Genomic DNA, 26,337 nt, shown 5'->3' on the forward strand with positions numbered 1-26,337 from the left:
CGTGTCATCGGCAAACTTACTAACCCACCCTTCTACTTCCTCATCCAAGTCATTTATAAAGTCATTTAAGAGTACAATTCAAAAATTTCAGTATGATCAGCTAAATTCAACATGGCTTATGAACGAGAAATCATGTTAAACAAATTGATTACAGTTTTCTGAGGCTGTAACCAGTAGGATAAATATAGTATATTTGGATTCAATAAGGTGACACACCAAAGTCAATGCACCATGGAAGGGATACTTAAGGATAAATGGGTCATTTTCGAGTTAGTTTGCTGTGACAAATGGAGTATCAGAAGGATCAATGCTGGGGCTCAACTTTTCATAATTTATATTACTGACTTGGACAAAAATACACAGTATCAAATTCTTTGACGTAACAGAACTAGGTGAAATGTAAATTGAAGATGCAGAGAGGCTGCAAAAAGATATAGGGATCTTAAGGAAGTGGGCAACAAGATGAAAGATGGAATATAATGGGTGTTATATACTTTGAGTAGAAGGAAATATTGCAAAACCTGTAAATGTTATTATTGATTCAGAGATAGTAGGAACTGCAGATGCTGGAGAATCTGAGATAACAAGGTGTAGAGCTGGATGAACACAGCAGGCCAAGCAGCATCAGAGGAGCAGGAAGGCTGAGGTTTCGGGCCTAGACCCTTCTTCATTTCTGAAGCTGCTTGGCCTGCTGTGTTCATCCAGCTCTACACCGTGTTATCTCAATATTATTATTGAGAGGGATTTGAGTATGCTCATACAAGGAGCACAGAAATAAAATTTTTTCTATATTTATAAAGGGCTTTGATGCGATAACACAGAGCAAAACTGCACTTATGTGCAATACCCTATACTGAAGGAAAGATATACTTGCATGGAATCATTTGCATTGGAGAAGTAGCGCAGCAAATGATTTAAAATTGTTTTCTGTGATGAGGGGTTGAATAAACTCAGCCAATAACCCCTGGTATTAAGAAGAATGAGAGATGATCTAATTGAGACATTCAAAATTCTTGATTTGACCAACTAAATACTGTTTCCTCTGATACACGAGCACTATCTCAGAATAAGAGGTTGACCATTTTCGATTCCGATGAGAAGAAATTCTTTTTCAAAGGGTTGTGAATCTTTGGAGTTCTAGAAACATGGAAAGTAGGAGCAGGAGTATGCCACTTGGCCCTTTAGACCTGCTCTGCCTTTCAATATGACCATGGTTGATCATCCAACTCAGAACTCTGTTCCCACTTTCTCCCCATACCCTTTTGATACGTTTAGCCTAAGAACTATATCTAGCTCCTTCTTGAAAATATTGAATATTTTGGTCTCAGCTGCTTTCAGTGGCAGAGAATTCTGCAGGCTGACCACTATCTGGGTGAAGAAATTTCTCATCTCAGTCCAAAATGTCTTTCCAAATGCCAGATGATTTTCCAAATGCCCTCGTCTTTTATACCCTTGATGAAATATCAGTTTCTTACATTGGCATGATCCTATGTTGTCAAAACCATCAGATTTAAATTTAATTGTTTTTTGGTATCGAAGGGCCTGGTTTAAATTAATTGGCTAAATTCGAAAACTTGTTGTCTTGGTAAGAATTCTGCTTTGCCTGTTAACAGTATAGCTTTTTGATACAGATGTTTCAATTCAGGTGCTCTGTACACCTGCAAACCCACAAACATCCGTTTTGAATCTTAAGTATAGAAAAAGCACATCATCTTTTAAAGGGAACACACACTGTTTTCCCTGTTGCATTTTACAAACACCAGCATTTTGTACATGCACACCAACATTTTGCAAACACCAAATTCTAATGCCCTGCCTTCCAATCCACAAGTACTCTACCCAACTTCACATCAGGCACCCTAATATTGTTCCATCTTCCCCGTTTCCAATCAATCACCATGCAGATAATATGCCTTCCTGTTTTTACAACCAAAGTGGATGACATTATATTTATCCACATTATACTTCACCTGCATGCATTTCCTCACTCTCTCAACTTGTCCATATCATGCTGAAACATTTCTGCATCCTCTGCACAGTTCATGCTTCTACCTAGCTCTGTGTGATCTGTAAACTTGGAGATATAATAATAGTATAAAAGGAAATCCAAAGCCTTCTACAAGCATTAAACAGTAAAAGAATGCCCCTACTCTTCCTTCAACCAATCAGAGACCAAAAAGGGGATTCCACGCGGAGGGAAAAGGAATAATTGTGGTGTTAAATCAATATCTTGCATCTTTTTTTTATACAAAAGAAGATGATTCTGCTCAGGTCATGGTGACAGAGGCGGGAACTTTGACATGAGAGGTTCATGATTGACCAGGAAGGAGTCTTGCCCAGGCACTGGGACCGAATGAAATGCATACACGGATTTTGAAGGAAGTGATGGTTTAAATTGTTGGAGCAATGGTCATATTTTTCTCAATCTTCCCTGTACTCAAGAGGTCCCAGAAGACTAGGAGATTATACACATTACAGCCTTGTTCAAGTAAAGTTGTAAGGATAATCCCAGCAATTACAAACCAGCTAGTTTAATCTCAATGATGAAGAAATTCCTGGAAATAGTTATTCAGGATAGAATTAGTGGTTACGTAGAAAAAGGTGGGATGATTAGAAAGAATCACCACAGGTTTATGAAGGGAAATTCATGTCTGACTGACTTGCTGGAGTTTTTTTAAGAGGTAACAGAGCGTTGATGAAGGTAATGCTGTTGACATGGTATAAATGGATTACCAGAAGGCTCTTGTCACAGTACCAAACAACAAACTTGGGAGGAAACTTATAGGTTGTGGTATAAAAGGGATAGTTTCAACATGGGTGCAAAATTAGTTTGGGAAGCAGAGAATAATGATCAATAGACATTTTTCAGCCTTCAGGAAGGTTTGTATTGGCGTTCCCTACAGGTCCGTATTGGAACCTTTACAATTGTTGTAGTTCTTCCGTGTGTTCTTTAAATGTATGCCATTGCCTATCCACCAACATCCCTTTAAATAATGTTCCCCAATTTATCATAGCCAGCACATGTCTCATAGCATCATAGGTTCCTTTATTTAGGTTCAGGACCCTAGTCTAAACCAACTACTTCACTCTCCATCTTAATGAAGAATTCTATCATGTAATGGTTACTCTTCCCCAAGGGCCTTTGCACAGCTAGATTGCCAGTTATTCGTTTGAGGCTGCGGATTAGCCATGATTGTACTGAGCAGCAGAACAGCCTTAAAGGATCTTTATGGTATACTCGTGCTATTTATTATGTTCTTATGTTAATCTATTTGAGAGGAGTTGGGAGTTCTTTCAGTGTCATTTACAAAATTCTTCCCTGAATAAACACCACCAAAACTAAATTACTGTTCATACATCTTGCTGTTTTTGCTGGCAACTCCCACTACATAAAATATCTGTTCTTGCCAGAATAAAAATAATGATTCCATTTCCAAGTAGTCAGATGAGTGAAGTGTTTTTGGATGCTTTGTAAGGGAAATGAAAATATAGTAATACAATTTCTTTTCTCTCCCATTGGCCTAACATGCCACAACTTCAACCTCAAAATAGTAATTCTGATTTTACATTGTAAAATCAAACATCAGATCTTCCATGAGCTGCTTCTGTAAGAATCTCAAACCAAGAGCCACAATTTTCTCTTGTCCCCATCCAAGGAAACAGGAATGAACCGCATGCAATAACATGTTGGGGATCACCAAAGGCCAATGATGTTTTTGAAATACTTGTCCAGCAAAAGAATAGGTGGGTGATTTGTTTAAAGTACGGCAAGGTATTCTTATCTGAAATTGATTGTCTTGTAGAATTCTGGAAGTAGATTCATTGGTCACTTCAAAGGCAAAATTGGTTAGATGTGAAAAATATTCCAATATATGGCAAATGAGCAGAAAGTAAATTATCCAAAGAATGGGCACAGGCACAAAAGGCAGATGGCTTCTTTCTGTGATAGTAGGAACTGCCGATGCTGGAGAATCTGAGATAACAAGGTGTAGAACTGGATGAACACAGCAGGCCAAGCAGCATCAGAGAAGCAGGAAAGCTGACATTTTGGGTCTGGACCCTTCTTCATAAATTTCTGAAGAAGGGTCCAGACCTGAAACATCAGCTTTCCAGCTCCTCTGATGCTGCCTGGCCTGCTGTGTTCATCCAGCTCTATACCTTGTTATCTCTGCCTTCTTTCTGTGCTGTTTAATCCTGGAGTTGCTAAATGCCTCCTTTAAGTCAAAAACCCAATGCCTTAAAAATTGAGTTTTAAGTGTGATGTAGTGCAATGAGATGACTGAGTTCAACCTATTGCATTAACATATCACTGATAGAAGTTTCAGTGCTATTGAAAGTCAGATTTATTCTCCAGGAACAACTATTAGACCAAGTGCCACATGGGCTCTTCAGTTGCTTGTTTGGTAATATATTTATTATTGGATGGAGAGGACTGTGATGCCTAATCCAAAGAGGGTCAACTTGAAGAGTTTATACACTGAATAAATTGTCAAATTTCAGGTAGCAGTAGTAGTCAGGTAAGCCTATTGAATGCTGTGTTCAGACATGCACTAGTTGTGTGGTTCCTGTTGACCTTTAGAGACCAATTAACTGAATGTGGAATCCACTCATTAATGGCAGTTAAATCACTTAACAGCTGAAAGACTGTTATCATATTCTAATGACCCAAAATGTGAGCAGAAGATTTATGACCGGTTTGAAATCAGGGCAGTATAAAATAATTATCCTTGCAGCTCAAAAGGAGGAATAATCCTGGTGAAGAAGAAATCTGATGTGCATTTTAGAATGTCTGTCCAGATGTCTATTTCCTCCTTTGAGTGTTATTCAATTTGATATGGATTCTTTGATCGTTTTCTGTACTATTCCTGAAATTATAGAATCCCTACAGTGTGAAAGCAGGCTATTTTGGCCTATTGAGTCCACACTGACCATCCGGAGATTATCCCATTCAGACCCATCCCATCCCTGTAACCCTCATTTCCTCGTGGCTAACCCACCTAATCTGCACATCCCTGAACATTATGGGCAATTTAGCATGGCCAATCCACCTAACCTACACATCTTTGGACTGTGGGTGGAAACCGGAGCACCTGGAAGAAACCCATGCAGACATGGGAGAATGTCTGTCTGTGTGGAGATTGCACAGCCACCCAAGAGTGGAATCGAACCTGACTACCTGGTGTTGTGAGGCAGCAGTGCCAACCACTTTGCTGTCCTAAATGTGAAGCAGCTCTGTTCATACCAAGTCTGTACAATTTAAAAGGATGAAAATGATTTTTGGGCAGGTTATTTTACGAATCACTTTGAAATAGTTTCTTGTTTTATTTTCATATGATATCATCACACATGAATCACAGTATATGTCCCTCACTGGAACTTAAAATAGTTCACCTCTATAAGGGTATATAGATGGAAGTACATAATTTGCGTGTTTTGCTGCACTGCTAACAAATTATTTCATTCTCCAAATCAATGTCTTTCTTCAAATCTAGGGCTCCACCATATAAGAAATGTATATTTCTACTTCAAAAATGGATTTTTGTGAAGTATTTTTAGCTCCATCTTTTAAATGTAGCTACAATTTAAAAGGTAAAGGACTAAGCTTGTAGTATGAGTATTATAATTGCAGTAAATCTAACCCAACTTGCGACCAGCTTTGTCAGCATACCATTAGTGTTTAGTTCCTGCTTTAGATATGAGCTATTTTTAAAAATCATGAATAAGGGAGTCTGAACTTTTGAATTGCTAGCATTGTATTAATGCAGACTCTTCTTGCATTTAACTTTTTTAAATTACCTGATTTTTTTTTTCTTATTTATTTGAAATATACTCTATTATTGCTGATAATCCCATTTGTCAGTTTGGAAAGTAATGAATTTAGAGGCAGGTACACCTAGAGTACTGTGTATAGTATTGGTCTCCTTGTTTAAGGAAGAATGAAAATGCCTGGAATCAAAGAAGATTTACTAGACTACTACCTTAATGACTGGGTTGTCTTATGAGGAGAGGTTGGACAGGCTTGGCTTGTATCTGCTGGTGTTTTGAAAAGTTAAAAAGTGACTTGGTTGAAACATAAAAGATCCTGAGGGGCCTTGAGAGGCTGTATGTGGAGAGGATCTATCTTCCTGTGGTAGAATCTAGAACCAGAAGTCACTGTGTAAAATTGAGGGGCAACTCACTCAAGGTAGAGGTGAGGAGACAAATTTTCAGTGTTGCGATTTTTTTTTTTTGGAACTCTCCTTTTAAAAGCAGTGGAAACAGAGTCTTAGTATATTTTTAACACAGCAAGGGATGAAATGTTATTGGGGGTGGTTGAGAAGATAGAGTAATCAGATCAACCATTACCTTACCAAGTAAAGGAGTTAGCTCAAGGAGCTGAGTGACCTGGTCCTGTTCCTATTATGTATGTTTGTACAAAACTTCACTGTACTGCCTTTCATTTCTCATAGGAAATTTTCGTTAAATTACAAATAAGCTATCTTTACTGCTCATTGAAAGTGTTTCGATCCTGATAACTCTGTGACAACTGGACCATGGTTGTGGAAGATCTGCACCTTGAGCCTGCCAAAAGCAACAACCAATTTAGTCCAAACATATGATACTGATTTGATTATATGCTGATGAATGTACATGCCAACATCTGAACCCCCTATCTTCTAGGAATGTGGTACAGTAATACATAGTTACTCAATTGTAATGAGCCTATATTTTTTCCTTAGAGCTTGAGACAGCGTTTGCTACTTGCAGTCAGAGACACCTCTAAGGAAGCAAAATTACTCAGCTCTTTACTTTTGCTTTAAATTTGATATTTAATTGAACATTATTTTCTATTTTCCAAAAACAGAAAAGCTCATTAGACTATTACATTCCTTTGAGGTACAAAGCACTTCAGGAAAAGAGATCCATCATGGCTCACAAGCAAAGTTAAGATTATATTAGATCAAAGGAGAAACTTATAAAGTTGCTATAGAAATAGTAAGTCTGAAAATTGGGTGTATTTTAAAATTCAGCAAAGAAGGGCCAAGAAACTGATTTTTAGAAGAAGAGAAAATGTAACAGGAAAGTGAGCATCAAAGAAACATCAAAAAGGAATGGAAAAGCTTCCATAGCTATGTGAAAAAGAAAAGGTTAACAAAGACAAATGTGAGCCCATTGCAAGTAAAGACAAGATGATAATTTATAACAGGAATAAGTAATTTCCTCCTCCCTAGTTTAGCATGAGCAATGGTGAAAAAGTTGAGAAAATGCAGTCAGAATATAAAAATCAATCTCGATGTCAAGAAAAGATTTCACTGTTTTCCCTTTGCATCTTAAATTGGCAGCTTTAGAATTTTGCCATTGACTGGTGGCTGTCTTTTTTTTTTCTTCCATTTATGTCTCATTAGTAGTCCAACTTGCTTTATTCGCATGTCACTTCTAATTCACCTTTTCTTCCTCTTTGAGAAGCTAGATGGCATAAATTCTGAACATGCAAATCAGAGCCAAAATACCTGGACCTACAGCTTGCTGAATGCTTGTTCCAACTATCATCTAACTGTTTCTTTAGCACAATATCTCCGCATGTTCCATGTCACCCATCCTCCTTGACTCTTCATCCTCCCATTAGCAAGCCACCAGCCTCAGCTCATCATGCTTGCTTTCAACAAAGTCTCACACCACTTAAACTTTTCCACACTTTGGAGATCAAGAACGCCTACAATTCACATGCCATTACCCAGGCATTTTATGCACAGGTAAGGTGTGCATCTCATGCACCTGCACAAGATTCATCTATAGTTCTTCCTTAGCACGCACTTATTTTGCACTTACTTGGAGGCTGCAATTCTCTGTACACTCAGAAGGCCATATGAAGTGACTTACAGACTGCCAGTTTCTGTTCCACTGTCCCTGTGGGTCACGTTGATTTTCACTGCAAAGGATCTTCAGTGCTCTTATAAGCAGCTGGCCTCTTGCAATGCTTCTTAGTGCACAGAGAAAGCAAGGAAACTAGTCACAGTTTGAAGCGCTGAAGAGTCAAATGTTGGACCCATCACTATTGACAACAAATTGTGTCACCATCATAAATGCAGCATTTTGTGCTATAAGTGCACTGCAAGTGCTTCAAGCTAATGGCCATGCCTGAAAGTCAAAGGGTAGAAGCCCTTATGGGGTAAAGGAGAGTGCGGTCTGTCAGGAGAACTGCCACAGTTTGTCAAAGGGTTTGTCCAATTCCCATCCAAAGGACTGGCCACCAATCAGGTGCTTGGTCCTGCCAAATCCAGGGATTCATTTCCGTAGTCTAGGAATTGGGCCAGGTCTATTGCATCAAGTCCAGAGATTACAAGTTAGTTAGTCAGGGTGCTTTGGAGAGATAATTCTAGGGATTGGACTATGTTGTTGTGCCAAGTTTATCAAGGGGGCATGGGCTAGTTGGTCTCAGACTTCTCAGGGGGTAGTTGATAGAATCCTGGGGAAAGTTACAACTGAAGTCTGGAGATGAGCTTAATTGCAATGTGTTGTTGAGGCTGCTGTTTTGGGGGTAATTGTAGATTACAGGGTTGGTCTTCTTAGAATAGGAGGGACTGTGAACTCTGGGAGGGGTGTTATTATAGGTCACGGTCACACTGATTTCTACATGGGGAGAGATATCAATGGCATGGGAATTTCCTAAATCATGGGCTCCGTGGATAAAGTAGGGATGTTAATTGTAATATGAAAGGGCTCAACTGAAACTAAGGAAAACTGAAAGATCATAGAGTCCATTGGGGCAGTCACATAAAAGAGAACATGTCAAGTGGGGGGAATATTTTGTCTTACAGCTGAAGCCTGCAACTTGCTCACAGAAACACAAAATTGGAATCTTGTCATGTCAGATTGAATGACAACTATGCAATAACTACACAAGATGGCTGATATCCTATGAAAAGTGGGTGTAGTAAGCTATTCTCTTTCTTTGGGAGTGGAATAAATTCTTGGAATTTGAGGTCTTTCTATGGGCAAATATAGTAATCTTGCCTCCACTGATTTTAGTAATGCTATCCATCTGACTTCAATTTGTACTTATTCCTGGAATGGTTGGATTATCCTTTTGAGGTAGATTTTAAAAATCTGGCTTGTGTTCTCTAAAGTTTGATCTTTTTGAGGCATACAAAATTCTTTTAGGACTTCACAGTCCAATTCTGGAAGGGTGTTTTCCCTGGCTAGGTAGACTAGAATGTATAAACACAGCCTTGAAATAAGACGGAGGTGAGGAATTTGTTCGCTCAGAGAATAGTGAATCTTTGAAATTTTCTATCCTAGAAGACTGTAGAGGATCATTTACTGAGTATATTCAAGATAGATTTTTAGAATTCAATATATCAAAGAATCAAATAATACAGGGAAAATGGTATTGATGTAGAAGATGAGTCATGCTCAAGGTGAATCATAGATCAGGCCTGATGGACCAAATGGTCTACTCATACTCTAATTTCCTACTACCAAACTGGTTTTTGTAGATTAGGTTAAATCCATTTATCTATCATTGTACCAATCATAAGGCCCTTTCATTTTGAGAAATAAGAAACCCATCAGATTACTTATAGTTCAGTGACAATCCACATAAGATCTATTCCCTTATTTAGAGAGATTGGAGTGTTTGGCTCCAAACTATAGCAACTACATCAACAATCTGTAATAAAAGAATCTAATATTCACTTTTTTTAACGAGGAAAAGAACAATTCTCCCATTTTTGAGAAAGATGCAGTGGCTATTCACACTTTTCTGCCAGGATGAGTAAACAATGTCAAGGTTATTATTTATTCAGCAAAATCAAATCCATGAAAGCAATTGATAGCCTCCTTAATGGCTGAGTTTAGGGTGATTATGCAGTGATTATCATTATCTCTTCAAGTGTTTAAGGAATTTGTATTGATGCCCCAGCCTAGAGGTAGCTGTGCAGGGGCCTGGCTGGTCCTGAACCTGTTTGGCAGACACAACTGTCCAGTTATTGCCCTGCAATGCTTCAAGAAACAATCAGGCTGATGTTCATGCTAGCTTCTCATTCCTTTTATCAGGCATAAAGTTAGTAATTCTGATGAAGTGTCTGAAGATGCCAAGTGAAAATTTGGAAGATACATTATTTAATGAATAGTTAAATCATGCATTCATAACAAAGTCCAGACTGATTTTAATAAACAGTGTGCTCTGGAGACATATTCAAATCCCACCATGTCAACTGGTGGAACTTAAATTTTAAAAAAAACAAAATTGGGGATGTAAAACTTGTCTATGTACCAATGACCATGAAACCATCATTGATTGTTGTACAGGTCAACCGGTTAACTAATATCTTAGAGGAAACGAAATCTGTTGTTCTTATTTAGTCTGACCTATATGTGACCCAGATATATAACAATGTGATCAGCTCTTAGCTGTTCTCTGAAATAGGCTACTCAGTTCAACAACAATGCCGATCTTAAGTGTCCACATGAAATACAGAAAGGGTACAAAAATTATGCTACTGTACTGATGATTTTCTAATGAACTGTAAAGGGCGAAACCATTTCCCTTTTACAACTCTTCCTACATCCGTATCATTGTTCTCACCTCTAGCTAGCTGGCCTAAAATCTGATAGCTACTGAATGTCAACAAACTCACTGAAAGTTTTAAAACTTTGCAGAGACAGAATCTTAGTAAGCTCTCCATAATGTAAATTATCTTGTTAATAAGAGCTGAACCGTTTGGAGCCTCTGCCACCTTTGGATGGAAAAATGGCATGGTAGAAAGCCATTTTTCTTGGCATCCATTTTCCCTCCTGTCTCTGTCCCATCCAGTTGCTGATGGGAAGTTGCCAGCCATGGTATGTAATAACATGCAATCTGAGCAGGCTTTAACTAATTAAAGATGGTCTCCATGATGTACTAACAAGGTCAACAAAGGTCAGCAGAACACAAGAAATTACTTTTCAAGCTAACTTATTTGTACAACAGTCTTCTTGGCTCAAAGTATTTCTTTACCCTACTAAAGTTTTTGCTGGAAGAAGTTCAATTTGACTGATTTGTTGGGTCCTTTGATTTCTTAGAGTTATATTCCTATAGTATATTTGAATGAAGTGAGAATATGCATTTTAAGTTAAATATTAATATTAATAATGTCTCTCTCCTTTTATTGATGCTTTCATTAGAAGAATGATTATGAGCTCTCAAGATAACTGACAAACCTCAGTTCAACTTTCAGCAATAAGAAACTCGGAAGAAAATTTATGCTGCATCTTATATATTAGTCCTAAAGGGTAAATCTAAACCCTGATTAAGAAATCCTAGCTGTTCTAATGTGCTGCTGGCCAGCCTGCCACCATGCACTCTCCATAAACATGAGTTTATCCAATACTCTGCTGCTCATGTCATGATTTGAACCAAGTCACATTCACCCATCCTCCCTGTGCTCTCTCTGATCAACATTGGTTCCTAATTCTAGTGACATCTTCATTTTAAAATTTTTATTCTTACTTTCAAATCCCTGCGTGGCCTGCTGTACACCCACACCCCTTGTTAGAGGTGCCCCAGTTGACACTTAGTTTTACTAGCAACTTCTTTGGGTAGATATGGTGCCGCCAACCTTTCTTGTAATATTAGTCAACAAAGTTTATTGATATAAGTGAAGAATTAACCACTAATACTCTTTCTGCAGAAGATGGATATATTTGAGAAGCAAGAAGTATTTTACATACTAATGAGATAGCAGGTTACATTAGACTATTACTGGTTAAATACATTACCCTTAGGTTAGACTTGTATATTTTTGCAGAGATCTATATTCGTTATCAAAAGTGGTCACCCGCTGTTTAAGGTACCAGCAGTCGTCTGTGAGAGCGGTCTTATGGTCTTCTGGAGCTAGAATGACTGTGCCTTTGTTGTGTAAATCAATAACAATCAAAGCTTGACACTATCCGGGACAAAACAGCCCATGTGATAGGCACATGTTCACAAACATCCCCTTCCTCCACCACCAATGCTCAGTAGCAGCAGTGTGTACTATCTATACGGTGTGCTGCAGAAATTCACCAAAGATCCTTCAACAGCATCTTCCAAACTCATGACCTCATCCACCGAGATGAATAAGGGCAGCATATAAATGGGAACACCATGTGCAAGCTCCCTTTCAGGCCAGTGATCATCCTGATTTAGAAAATTATCTCCATTCCTTCAATGTTATTTGGTCAAAATCCTGGAATTCCCTCCCTAACAGCATTTTGGGTTTACCTACAGCACATGGACTACAGCAGTTGAAGAGGCAGCTGACCATCTTCTCAAGGGCAGCTAGGGACGGGCAATAAATGCTGGCCAGCCAGCAATGCCCACATCCCATGAGTGAATGGAAAAAATTTGGATCGTGAGGTCAGTCACTGCTCACTGTCTTGACTGGCACTACGTCCCCACCCCACGGCCCTTTCCACGATGTACCCTGGTGCTGGTTGAAAGATGTGAGGCTGCAGAAAATGCAGGATCAATGCTGCAATCAAACACACTGGAATTCCTCTTAAAAACTGAATTCCTCCTGACGTGTACAGTCAAACCACCTTTCCAAGTAAAAATGAGAATCAGTTGCTCATCAAATCATGGCATTATGCCAGCGTTTGCTGGAATTCTATAACCAGCTGCTTCACCCTCCACTGATGTACATTTTCCCCTTGCAATCTTTTGGGAGAGACAATAAGCGGAGTACCAATAAAGAAGCAAATATTCTGTAAAATTCTGCTTTGACCTCCCTGGCAATCAACACCAATCTACGATAGTACATGAACCAAATGTTGATTGTAAAACCACTTTTGTTCATTCAATGAAATGATTGCTTCAACCATACCTCTCCCTCTTGATGACACACAGTGCACAGCAATGTATTTCAAAAGTTCACTACTCACTGGAAAAGATACTGCCTAATGGCAAGTCTATTTGTTATTACAAAGTTTACGTGCTTTTCAGGTTGGTGGAGGCTTCCTAAGAGACTTGATAATCCTACAGATGTTTATTGTTATGATCCCAGTGGATATTATTGCTGCATAATTCAGATCCCAAACTGAAATGTGGCTTGAAAGATTTTGTTTTTGGTTTTAATCAGGTAATCTCTCTCAAACAAAAGCAGACAGCATTGCAGATTTGGGTCTAACAATAAAACAGAAGTTTATTACCCAAAAGAAATGACGATAAAATCGATTAACTAAAGTATTTAAATAAAACACACATGTAAAGATTTAAAGACACAACAAGATACAATCCTGTTAGTCCTGGCAAAAGAATGTCAATGCAGAGAAATGTGAAGTATTGCACTTTGGTTGAAGAAACGTGGAGAGACAATGCAGACTCAGTAGTACAACTTTGTGGGGGATACAGCAACACAGGGATTTTAGAGTTTGTGTACTTAATTCTCTGAAAGTGTCCAGGTAAGTTGAAATAGTTGTTAAGATTTATAGGATCATTGGGTTTATAAATAGACGCATAAGAGTATAAAAGCAAGAAAGTGATGCTACACCTCTACAAATCATCGATCAGACCAAATGTGGATTATTGTGTTCCGTGCTGGGCACTTTATTTAATGAAGAATGTTAAAGTCCTGGAGAGAGTGCAAAAGAGCTTTACTAGAATGATACCAGGAAAGAGGGATTTTAGATGCAAGGAAAGATTAGAGAAATTGGACTTTTTCTCCTTGGAGCAAAGAAAATAAATTGGTGACCTTATTGAGATGTACAAAATCATGAACAATTTTGACATGGTAAAGATGAATATTCTGTTTGTGAAGATTGTCAGCAAGAGAGCTAGCAGTGAGATGAGGAGAAACTTCTTTACTGAGAGAGTTGTTAGAATTTGGAATATATGCCTGAGAGAGTTCTGGAGGTGGATTCCATATGAGGTTTCAAAAGAGAACTGGATATATATTTGAATGTGATGAATTTAGAGGACTACAGAGAATTGGACAGCGGGACTATCTGGGTAGCTCTTTCTGGAGGCAGTACAGACATGATGGGTCCAATGGCCTCCTGCTGCACTGTAAAATTGTGTGATTCTTTACTCCAACAGCATACTTTTATAGTATGTGCCACAGAATATGAAATAAATTTGCCAAAGCAGAACAGCAGGGTTTTAAAAACCACAAATGAAACTGAATTTGGAATTAAAGATGATGATAATGATCAATCCAAGGAAATCATGTGAGTCACGAAAAATGTAAGTTCAATAATGTGTGAACTAGTTGCAGATTCATTCAATTGTGCTGTGTAGGAAAATGATTGCACCTCAATAGTGTCTGTTTTGAACATTATTTAGGTTATGAAAGTTTGGTATTTTTCACATGGGGATGAGAACACATTAGAGTCGCTGAAGAGTGATAATTCCATGCAAAATAGCTTGTATAAGTCACTTTATTAATACAAATGTAGTATCTAGTGAGATACCTATGCCACTGAACAAATTTTTTTCCACGTATAGGTAGAAATAAACTGGACATAAAATGTGATAAAGCAATTGCTTTTGGATAGTAAGTCAGTTGATCTGCAGTTTGCGTTACCCAATCAGGGTGTACTTGTATCCCCTTATCAAGCCTTGTATTTCTAATCAAAATGCTTCTAGTGCTTCTTTTCAGGGTAAAAATCATACTGAAAAATACAGGTGTAATTGATGAGAACACAAGGATTGTTGAAGTGATTAGCGAAAAATGTGATGGATACAAAACATGCGCTACAATGATTTACCCCATTGATATGGGATATTAATGAAGCTGTGGATTTAAAGTTATGAGATAAAGATGGAGATATTTTCATTTTAAACTTATAAAATTGGCAATGATATTCAGTTGTTTAACTATAAAACATGTTAAACACAAGGGTGATTGTCAAATCATGGATTGATGGATCAAGACTGAACTGGGGAAATTGACTAAATTTCTGACTGGCAGTGGGGAAATTTGACAGTGACTAATTTAGGGAATGTACAAAAAAGTTATTGTGGTCCTGAGTTAAAAGTCCTTTCATCAGAGAACTCTGAAAGAAATGACCACGGTGATTGAGATGCTCCATAAGATCTTGGTGATCAACCCAACTGCAAGTTAGCAACTGCCTAAGAGTGAGAAATGCATGCAAAGAATTTACTTCAAATGTTTGGGAGTTATAATCCTTATCAATTGGACTGTGAGAGGAATCTCAAAATACTTTGTGCCATGTGATAGGTCCCCAGCCCTCAAAGAGACTGTTAGTTCATCTTTTTCTGCACACTTGAGAAGGGAAGACAGTGGTTCTCCAACATGGTAGTCTAACTATTAATGTCCATTCACTTCTATTAATTAATACTCATTAAAACTTTCAGAATCTCAGCAATTAAAATAAGTCAAGAGGTAAGACCTATAGACAAAAGCCACAGAAATGCAGGTGAATTCTCATGTTGAATCTGGGAGTGACTTTTGCATTAGGAAATGAACCCTTACTTTATACGTCTGATCGTTGGAGAGGGGGAAAGGTTCTGTTGCAATTGTCCAGAAAGACCTAGGAGGGCAACTAGAAGCTTTAGTTTGACTAGATTATGCAAGAAAACAAGGGCCTCAGAACAGTCTAAGAATATCAAAGTAAAATAGAGCCATAAATGCTGAAGATCTGAAATAAAATAGAAATTACTGGAGGTCTGGCAGCATCTGGAGAGAATGTAGAGTTAATGGTTCAAGTCCAGTGACCCATTTTCAGAAAAGGTGGTAATTTTGTGTTGATGACCGGGGGAGGGGTGGGGGTGGGGGTGTTGGGAGTTGGTGAGTATGTGGAGATGGAGCCCAGAAACACAAATAAAGTTAGGTATAGAAAAGAGTAGTTGATTGTCTCCATTTTCTTCTTCCCTGGCTTACTATAAGTAGGTGAAAATGGGTTGGCTATGCTGCAAGCAGCCCGTGTCATGACAGGGCCTAGGGTGTGGAGGGTGGGTAAGGGACATGGAAGTTGGTGTTCAGTATTCTAAAAGTATTGAATTTAATACTGAGTCCTGAAGATTGCAGGGTTCCCAAGTGGAAGATGAGATGCTGCTTTTCCAGCTTACAATGAGCCTTGCTGTAGCACTGCAGCAGGCCCAAACAAAAATGTTGGCAGGGAATGTGGTGATGTGTTGAAGTGGCAGGCAACAGGAAGCTTCGGGTCATTTTTACACACCAACAGTAGTGTTTTGCAAAGTGTTCGCCCAGTCTAAGAATTCTAGAAGTAGAAGCTTTTATGACCAGGATGTATTGTTGGCTACCAACAAATTAGAAGTTAAATTTAGAAGAGAGGGAATTAAGAAGAGTTGGAAAATATTTGGTGTCCATGCTGAGGTACCAGATTGAAGACATCAAGCCTTATTTCACAGATGGATAAGTACAGAAAAGTCAAGCTTAGTGAATTGAGTTATTGAAGAGATACTTTAAGATCAAAATGCCAGAGTAGTGATCCCCAACCTTTTCAGTATCAAGGCACACTTCAATGAGACAAACAGTTCCATGGCACACCCACTTTTTCAGCTGAATAGATTGCTCAAAAATCACATTTACGTGCATTTACAATGGTAAAGACCTTACTGGAGAGATTTGCAACATAGTGCACTCAACAAGCTAAAGAAGGATCAAAACCATTAATGTTTCAAATCCACCTGCAAAAATACGCAAACTTTGACTACAAGCACAGACACATTTTCATAATCTGCTCAATTCAACTATTTCGAACTATTCATAAACAATGAATCAGAGCAAAATACAATATAGAATACATTGCAATTTACTTGGAAATCTGGGGCCTATTGGTGTGTGCAGAGCCTTTTGATTGGGCGGGAATCTTTGAGAGGGCCACCCACAAATGCTCCACTGACTAGAGCTCCCTTCTAGTGCTTTTCATGTATGCCAGTGCTGAAAATGCTAGCTTGCAGAGGTATGTTGTTGCAAATGATGCAAGTACAGCAATAGCACAGTCAGAGATCAGCGCATAGTCATGTCAGTTAGCCATGACCTACAAGGACACCTCTCCAAACTTGAACCTCATTGTGCTAAAAATCCATAGCTTTGCATATTATTTCTTTTAATGTCAGCTTTTATGATGAATCAAAAGACAGTGAACTAAATGCATCACTTACCTAGTCATAGTCTTCCAGATTTGTTGAGGGAGAAGTAGAATTCAAACTCCCCTTGAGATGTTTGAATGTGAGGCTGTACATTTTGACTGCTGCGTGTGCCACTGACTGTGCTCATGAAACATCTCAATGAATCCTCAGCACTGTCTCTTACGAAGGGCCCAGTTTTGACCTAAAACCTTGGAGCTTATCTGTATTTGAAGTGGAGGGGTTAACACTAGAAGTCAGATACCGCAGCTATAATGACTTCTGTGTTTGTTGTTTGGTGTTTTCTTATACAGATGGACGAGCATTACAGCAGACTTTGGAAGGAACAGTAGGTTCCTTGTTCTTTACTAATTCTATGGTTTCAATACATTCACACTACCTGACTTACCTTCCCAAGAGCAATATTCAGCTTTTCTATGCCTTTTGCCTTTGTTCTCCATCAGTCAAAGCCACCCTCTGAGGCTTACTGTCCAACCTTTCATCATGGAGTCCTGCACACTGGATGTGCTCACCTTATCTGCATAACCCAATCCAGCAGAAACTCCAGGTTGCTGTCCTGAAAATGAAGTGCCAATTTCCCTTTATCTGCCATATCAGAGGCAAATGCCATGAACCTTTCAGGGCAACTCCAGATTGACAGAGCGTGACTGGGTGCACATTAGTGCCAGCACCAGGGATCAGACAATATCCTAGCAGTGATGAGTGTTTTTGACTACAATAATCAGGAGAATCATCCTAGCATCAGACAAGAGGGGTACCATGGGAGAGTGGTAGGCAGCTAATAAGGTAAATTAGGGATGATAACATGAGAAAACTTGATAGTACTTGCAGAAAGCCCAATGAAAATAACACAGCCAAAATATGGGAACATTCAGTCCATGGTCTATCAAGCCAGGTCTGGAAACTCTGGAAAGTTTTTTTTTCAATGCTTGATTTTTTTTTCCCATCTACTTTCCTGCTATTTCAAGCTCTGGAAACTGACTTGTCCAGTTTTAACCTGGGGTGAAATCATAACAGGGCAGAAAGTAATTTATTTTCTTTCTGTACAAATGTCTATTCGAAAGCTTATGAACACCACCTGGGATTTTTCAAATAACATATGCAAACTATTCTTCCTCTAACAAAGGTGTAGTGTTTGGATTTGCTATTTCCGCTCTTCGATGGTGTACAGATTTTTCATGCCTCCCAAGGGAAACAAGTCTGAGTATTTACAACCGTCTTCGTTGCGTATCTTAACATAATTTACACTCTGCTTATAAGGTGCTCCCATTTTTTTGGAAGGATTCTATGAAGCTTCAATGGTCCATTTATTTACTGTAAACTACGGTATTTTAATTTAAATTACAGCTTTGGTGTTGCTTGGTCACTGCTTTTTGATTATCATTGTCTTTCCTGATTTTTCACTGCTTGGTCTTCCCATCTACTTTTCTGCTATTTCAATTTGCTGTTGTCCTGCACTATCTTGTTTTCTAAAATAAAAATGATATCAGTGATTGAGTACCATTTCTCCCTTAGGCATGTGTCTAAGTTAATGTAAAGGTCTTTCAGTAGATTTCCAACATGAAACATCAAGTTTATTTATTTCTGCTATAGTTCTTTTTAACTCTTTCCATTAAATTTGAAGCCTTTCAAAGGAAATACTTGTGGAGTAACAATGATATAAAAACCTCCAGTGCCCCACTGTATAACTGGTGAACAGCATGACAATTTGCACAAAGAATTAATAATAAATATAGGGACTTGCTGTACGTAAACCTACTAGCTGAGATTGTCCAACTTGATGTGAAATTTAATCGAACAATATGTCATTTTTAATTTGAAGCTGCAGAAGCATTCTTTGTTTGTGACTGAAGAATTGCTTTTTGTTCCCCACTTGTATGATTCTTGTATAAATGTTTAATACTTTGACAGATTCGTCATTCATGTACAGATCTTTGAAGTTGGAAATAAATAAGATCAAACTGTATACAGCAATACCTGTTAACAGTTTTCCTCAAGCTCTTGATTGCAGTATCAGTTATTTGGCCAAATATGTCTTTCACAATACATCAAAAATTTACTTTGCTCTACTTTTACAAGCATTATTTGTAACCCAGAAAAATATAAAATATGGAGTAAAGCCTTTGCCCTTTCAGCCTATTCTCCCATTTATTGAGATCATGGTAGATCTTCTATCCGTACACTTAAGTTAGTTGCCTCTTCAAGTGATCTGTCCATCGTTGTAGTTATCATTCTTCCCGATCTAATTTTTGTTAAATTGAGAAACTTTGGTCTTAGGCCCTTTGCCGAAGTGCAAAACAACCACCAAGGTTATGAAAAGAAGGTCAGAAAATAATCATTGTTACAACACTGCATGCAACAGCACATTGGACTCCATACCACATTAGGATTGTAAAATTTGCCTTTGAATATTTCATATTTCCCAATTCAATAAAGTTGGAGCAATCCATAGGATCCCAATTCATAAGAATTAAATTATTACATGATTCAGTTCTGATGATAAGCTCATTTGACTGCCTGTGATCTTTCCAAACATAGGATATTAAATATGGAAGTTGCCTTAATCCTACCATAAGTTTTCATTAATTTGTCACAGAGGTGCAAAAATAACTTAACCTTTAGTTCATCATTGTTAGTTTGGGCAATTAGGTGGCCTTCATTCGGCCATTAATTATAGATAAATGTGAAGAGAAAAACAGATCTATGGGGAACGTTTTACTCTCACCAGGAGCTGGTTAGGATGTGTAAACTAGGTATGATGCCATGGGAAGCATTCCCAGCACCTGAAACCCTCCCCCAAATATGAACCCTGACCCACTGCAATGTTATAAACAGCCAATTGGAAAGGTGGCTCATTTCAACTTCTCAGCAGCTTTTCTCTCAGCTGGCAGAAGAGGCATGTTTTAAGCCTGTCAGGACTGGACCTGAACCTGCTGGGCATATTAGAGGATTGTCTCCAGATTTCTCCTCTCATTTCTTACCTATATCCTGTCCCCTACTCCCCACTGCTTTGATCTCCAACCCCCCCACACCCCCTCGCTAGCCTACACAATGAAAAATTTTCTAGGATTTTAAACATCTCCATTAAATTGCTGTTCAGCATTTTCGGTTCAGGTACAGGAATCTCAGGTTTTTTAACATAACTAACATCCTTCTTCCTGGTATAATTTATCGTAAGTTTTCTTTGCACCCTCTCAAGAGCTTTAAGATGCAGTGCCAAGGATCTATCTTTTCCATTCATAGATGAACATAGATAAAAGAGAATTATCTTGAGGATCCTGATCGTACTAAATTCAACAGCAGGGAAAACTAAGGGAGACTTCAAGGTTCTGCAGGAGAAAGACCTGTTTAGCAAATTGGGCAATTAGATGCCAGATGAAGTTCAATACAGACAAATGTGAAACTGTAAATTTTGAGGAAAAACAGTGAAAAGAAGCATATCTTAAACATCAAGGGAGTAATTTTGATTTTGAACATCAGTATATAGCAAACAATACCAAATCAACCACCTATTACGCAACCCACCAAATTTTCATTTCAAATGAAGTCAATTGAAATTAAAATCATGCGATTGAAAATAAACTGCCAATTCAATATCATCTGCCTCAAACTATAGTTCATAATAAAAATTTCATTTGAAAATCTGCAGATAATGAGGGAGCAGAGATGTAGAGATGGCTTAATCTGCATAGAATACAGGTTAAAAGCCCATAAACAAGAAAATCACGTCATACTTATGCAAGTATAGGCCAAGTTGGAATGTAGTGTATGGATCTGAGCACTCATTACAAAATAGGTATTAGAGCCACTAAAAGTACAAGCATTTACTCAATGATACCAGGAATTTTAAAAAAAACTGTTGATATGGAAGAAGAATTTTGAAGTTTTTTTTTAAACTCATAGTTGAGCAATGTTCTATTCAAAGTTTTCAAAATTTGGAAAGTTTTGAGAGATTGAGTAGTAAAATATTTATTACCACTGATTCATAAAGTTCTTACCAAGGAGGTAGCATACAATGGTTTGTTATTAGAAAGTAGAAGAAATCTTATGGTACACCATTGTGTTATGAGAGCCCAACTGACATGGAAAATCCTGCCCTATGTTTTTAAACTGCTGGTTCCCTCTAGAGATAGGTATTACCACAAATGTTTCATTACAAATAGCTATCCATACAAAGAGCAAAATGTTATTTGAAATGGAATTGGATGAGTATTTGAAATGAAGAATAAAAGCAGGAAAAACTAACACTGGCTGTGGGGAACCCAACTGTTCATCATCCTCTCGTCTGAAAAATAGCCATTTACTATGCCTTGTTGTTTTTCATCGTTAAATGTTTTTTCCAAGCTGACGCTCTCCATCCTATTCCATGATCTTCAGTGTTATTTTGTGTAGTGTTAACTTAGAAATCCATTTGGACTGGTAGTACAAGTGTCAGAATTGAAAACCCTGAGTTCTGATGGTACATTTCATGTTTAACCTTCTGTTTCAGCTGCCAACATATGTGTAAGAAGAAAGATAGCAACACGACCCAGAATACAGGAGAGTGTGATCAATCACTTCTAGTCACAGACCAGGATTTATTGGTGATTGGTGGAATACTTCAGTACTTGGATGATGATATTCCTCTTCTGTCCGTTGAGGAAGAAGCAGGTGTTTCCTTTCTTCCTGGAGGTTAATGTATAAAAAGACTCTAATTTTCATTACATGCATGTGATTAAATTATACAAAGCACTGTGAAATGATAGATATGGGGACCGAATTAAGCTAAGTTAAAATTAAAACTTAATTTTCCAAATTTGTGGACAACACAAAACCAGGTGGAAATTTGAACCATAAGGAGGCAAAGAGGCTTCAAGAGGAATTTGGATAGGCTGTGAGTGGGCAAAAACTTGGCAGATGAAATACAATGTAGATAAATGTGAAGTTACCCATTTAGATAGGAGGAACAGAGGTGCAGAAAATTCTTTTAAATGATGAGAAATTGGGAAGTGTTGATGTCAAAAATATCTGGCTATCCTTGTGTATACTGAAAGCTTACTTGCACGTACCACAAGTAGTGACAAAGACAAATAGCATGTGTCTTTATCATAAGACAATTTGAGTACTTAAGTATGTTTTGTTTCAACTTTATTGAACCTATTTGAGTCTGCACCTGGAGAGTTATGTGCAGATTTGGTCCCCTTTCCTAAGAAAAAGATATATTTGCTACAGAGGTAAAGCAGAAGAAATCCAGCAGACTTATTCCTAGGATGGTAGGACTGCCCGATGAGGAGAGATTGAGGAAACTGAGCTTGAATTCTGTAAAGTTTACAAGAATTCAAGGTGATCTTATCAAAACTTACAAAATTTTTAAACGGCTAAAGGGTGGTTACAGAAAAGATGTTCACCCTGACTGTGGAGCTGTAGAGCAAAGGGGCACAGTGTCAGAAAAAGGGACAAGCATTTAGGATTGAGATGAGAATGAACTTCTTTACTCAGAGAGTAGTGAATCTTTAGAATTTTCTACCTCAGAGGGCTGCATAGGTCGGTAATTGAGTATTTTCAAAACAGAGATCAGTAGATTTCTGAACACTAATGACATCACAGATATGGGAATAGCGCAGGACTGTGGAACTGAAATAAAGGATCAGCCATGATCTAGAATGTCCAAAGAGGCTCTCCGGATTGGATAACCTCTTGCTTTTATGTTTCTATATAAGTATTACATTACTACAACATCTTACCACATTAAAAACCTCTAATGTGCTACAGTCAGTGAAGAACTTGGTATGCAGTGACTATCCAGTAACCATTCTGTAGCGTAGATGTCCCACAGATAGGTCAGTTAACCTAGTTGTTTTTTGGCACTGTTTATCGAGGGAGACATCATGACCAGAACAATCGGCGAGTTTGCTGCTTTCCTCCATTGCAGCATCGTAATTAATTAATAAGTTCTTGGAAACATCTCAGCAAAATAATACTTGGCAGATGATTGTCACTTTACAAATAACCTTTGTTAAGTTATTAGGGTACGTTCACTGGCCTCTTGGATGAAGCAATGCTACAGCATTAGAACCAAGTCTTAAGCCTGGGCCATCTTAAAGGTGCAGCTCAGAACACCAGTATGAATTTTCACCAATGTTCATTTGATGCTCAACTAAATATGTTTGAATACTCAGTGTTTATTTGAAACCATATTTAGTAGACCTATTTATTTTGAGATAGAAAATTGTGGACCATTTCCATGATTTAAACGTATCAGCTATATTTTGATATAAGTGCATTTCTTTAAAATAGTTCATTACTTTTTTTTTCTAAAGCCTCTTTGGACAATGGGGATGTGCCTTTGGTTTCACTGGTGCCGGAGGCACCCCTGCCTGAAGATGGAAGACATAACCCTTGTCAAATGATAACAAGACTGCAAGATGTACTTTACCACTTTGTTGCACTTCCTGCAGTAAAGAGTAAATGGATCATTTTAGGTAAGAATTAAGTAGATTATGATTGGATTGTTGATATTATTTCAATCCAAAATGAGAGAACAGACCTTTAAAAAATAAGTAAAATAGTGAGCTTATGCACTGGAAGAAATATTATGAATTTTATCAGTATTCACTTTTATAGTTATGAGAAGATGAAAAGACTTGCATTTATATAGTGCCTCTCATAGCCTCGAGATGCCCATTAGCACTTTTCAGCCAATTATGTACTTTTAGTGAATTGTGATCCCTGTTGTGGAAATTGCTCCAAGGCCAACCCTTTGTCTTTCTAAATGAACTGTAACATAATAAAACATCCCAAATCACTTCACAGAGACATTATAAAACAAAATACAACAACCAGGGCCTTGTAAGGAGATACTAGAACACTAAACCAACAACTTGGCCATAAAGATAGGTTTTAAGGAATGTGTTAAAAGGGGAAAGTAAGTTAAAGGTTTGAAGATTAGGAAAGGAATTCCCGAGCATAACACCAAGATGACTGAAGGCAGAGCCACAAATTCTGGAGCAATTAAACTACAAGGGACCAGAATTAAAGGAGTGCAACTATCTCCAAGGATTGTAGAGTTAGAAGACGAAAGGCTGAGGCTATTGTGGTCAAATTAAACATTCTAAATTGACCTACAGTTGAAGAAATCATGCCTGACAGGAAATTGGCAAAACTAAATTAAATAGCAGCCAGCAGCTATTGACTACAGAGAACAGTGGAAAACCAGATCAAAGAGTTTACAAATGTTCAAAGGAAACCAGTTAAAATTGGAGAAGTGTTGATTAGTGTGGGAGCGTTTTTCCCGACCTGGGACAAAGAGTCAGGATGCAGGCAGGATTCAGGCAAGTGGAAGACGATTATTCAAGCAGAAACCTGTTTGTGCAGGGAGAGGGCCAAAGGATCTTCCCCGAATCTGGCTCCGGAAGATAGATCAGACACACCCTCTGCTTTTACAAAGAACTACAGCATTTTTATACATTTTGTGTAACAGTAATCAAATACAATGTAGCCATCATCCTTCCCCCTTAACTCAAATACTCAATCCTGTGGGACACCTAATCAGTGATGGGCACTTCCATGGACAGCCCCAGGTTCCCACGATCTTAGGTATTAGCTAGACATATAATCGCTAGGCCTTGGGATCTTCCTATGCATCCTATTCATTCACATTCCAAAGGTTTAATGGCTATATTCCTTCGGGACTTTCTCAGGCTTGTTTATCTGTAAAGACAGCTCAAATTCTATTACCCATTGTGTTTTGGTGCTGTCTTTTATTACATTTGGTCACTCCTTTTATTTTCCCACTGTCCCAATAACATAATATAAAAATAAAAAGACAATTAGTTTTGACTTGGTTATAAGGTTAACTTCTGTTATAAAGTTAATTATAAGTGTAATGTTATACAACTACTACTGTCAGCATTTTGTAATTTATGGGTTGTAATCAATCTGTCTTGTTCAGGGCATAACAGAAGTCTTTTAAGGCTGGTTAATCTTTACATCTAAGCTTAAATGTTTTCTTTAAGGCTTGTATTATATCCTGGTTGTGTATTGAAACCAATTTCTATGATTAGAGCATTTTTAGCTGGAAACTATTTAATATTGCTGGTAGCTTCAAAGAGGCAACTATTTACTGCAAAATACCTTTAGCTGTCATCCTTGCAGCTGCTTGAGGACTTAATCTAGCACCTGACATTGTTCATTTACTGGGACAATCATCCTTTCATTAATAAAGCTGGAATTGGTCATTTATCTGTTCAAAGGTATCATTGTATTTCACTGTGTGAGCAGAATGCTTAGTTTTGCTTAGCTTCTGTCTGCCATCTTGTAAGCAGGCATGGACCGCTTACTGTGTTCAGGTACAAGCCACCTTACATGGCCAGGTAAAGGTCGCCCCTACAATTAGACATTTTGGTATCTTGAATGTGTGAGGACATACACTTTACACCTCCTGGCATGGCAACAGTGAACAGTGTTGGCTGGACCCCATTGGACAATTTGAACTCAACAGATGACCCCATTGGCCAAAAGCCACATAACATTTCAGAAGATATGGTGCAAAGGAGCATAAGAACACACACTTGGACACCACTCCCTCGGTGAAGATTACGTGAAGACATCACTGAAGACTCAGCAAAGACTCACAGGGAAGTCTCATAGCGGAAGATCATGCAGCAACACAGGGAGACCCAGGAGAAGATCCACCCTGACCTGCAAGACCCCTTTTGTGGAAGAGCGCCAATCCTACATCAGAGTGGTTGGAGATTCCAACAAACCAGCTCAAACACATACATCATTGTGGGTAATATTATTTCTCAGAGAAATCTCGCTAGATCGAGTAAATATTGTGGGGATCTGGGAAATGTTCACAGGGTGTTTTTATTAAGGAATATTTTGTTAATCAAATCAAGTTGAGCTCACAAACAGACTTCCATGTCCTTTTGTCCATCTCACTGACAAGACCGCTTCAGTAAAATGTTTTTAATACATAAACTGATTGAAGTGCCCAAAGCACAGATGGTGCTGTGGAGGCTTTTAAAAACAAGGATGAGAATTTAAATTCAACCATTATTTAACAGGGTATTAGTACAGATCAGTAAACTCCAGGTTGATGGATGAGTGACATCAAGGTGCATGTTAGCAGTGTTTTGGATGAAATCATGTTCACAGAGGTTGCAGGATGTAAAAGCCACCACGAGTGTGTTAGAAGAATCAAGTCTGGAGGTAACAAAACATAAATGAAGGTCTGAGACAACAAGGTGCAGGGCTGGATGAACACAGCAGGCCAAGCAGCA

General features: G+C 38.2%; 1 protein-coding gene across 1 annotated transcript in view; it reads left to right on the forward strand.

Annotated features, from left to right (window-relative positions):
• The window catches only part of disp3 (dispatched RND transporter family member 3), a 186,959-nt gene that overhangs the window by 83,641 nt on the left and 76,981 nt on the right, over positions 1-26,337 (forward strand). The window contains exons 7-8 of the mRNA XM_048615185.1: positions 21,564-21,724; positions 23,374-23,535. Coding sequence (XP_048471142.1) covers positions 21,564-21,724; positions 23,374-23,535 — 323 coding nt within the window. The remainder of the gene's footprint in view (positions 1-21,563; positions 21,725-23,373; positions 23,536-26,337) is intronic.

The sequence above is a fragment of the Rhincodon typus genome, chromosome 31 (genome assembly GCF_021869965.1).
Source record: "Rhincodon typus isolate 14 chromosome 31, sRhiTyp1.1, whole genome shotgun sequence".
Taxonomy (NCBI): Eukaryota; Metazoa; Chordata; class Chondrichthyes; order Orectolobiformes; family Rhincodontidae; genus Rhincodon; species Rhincodon typus.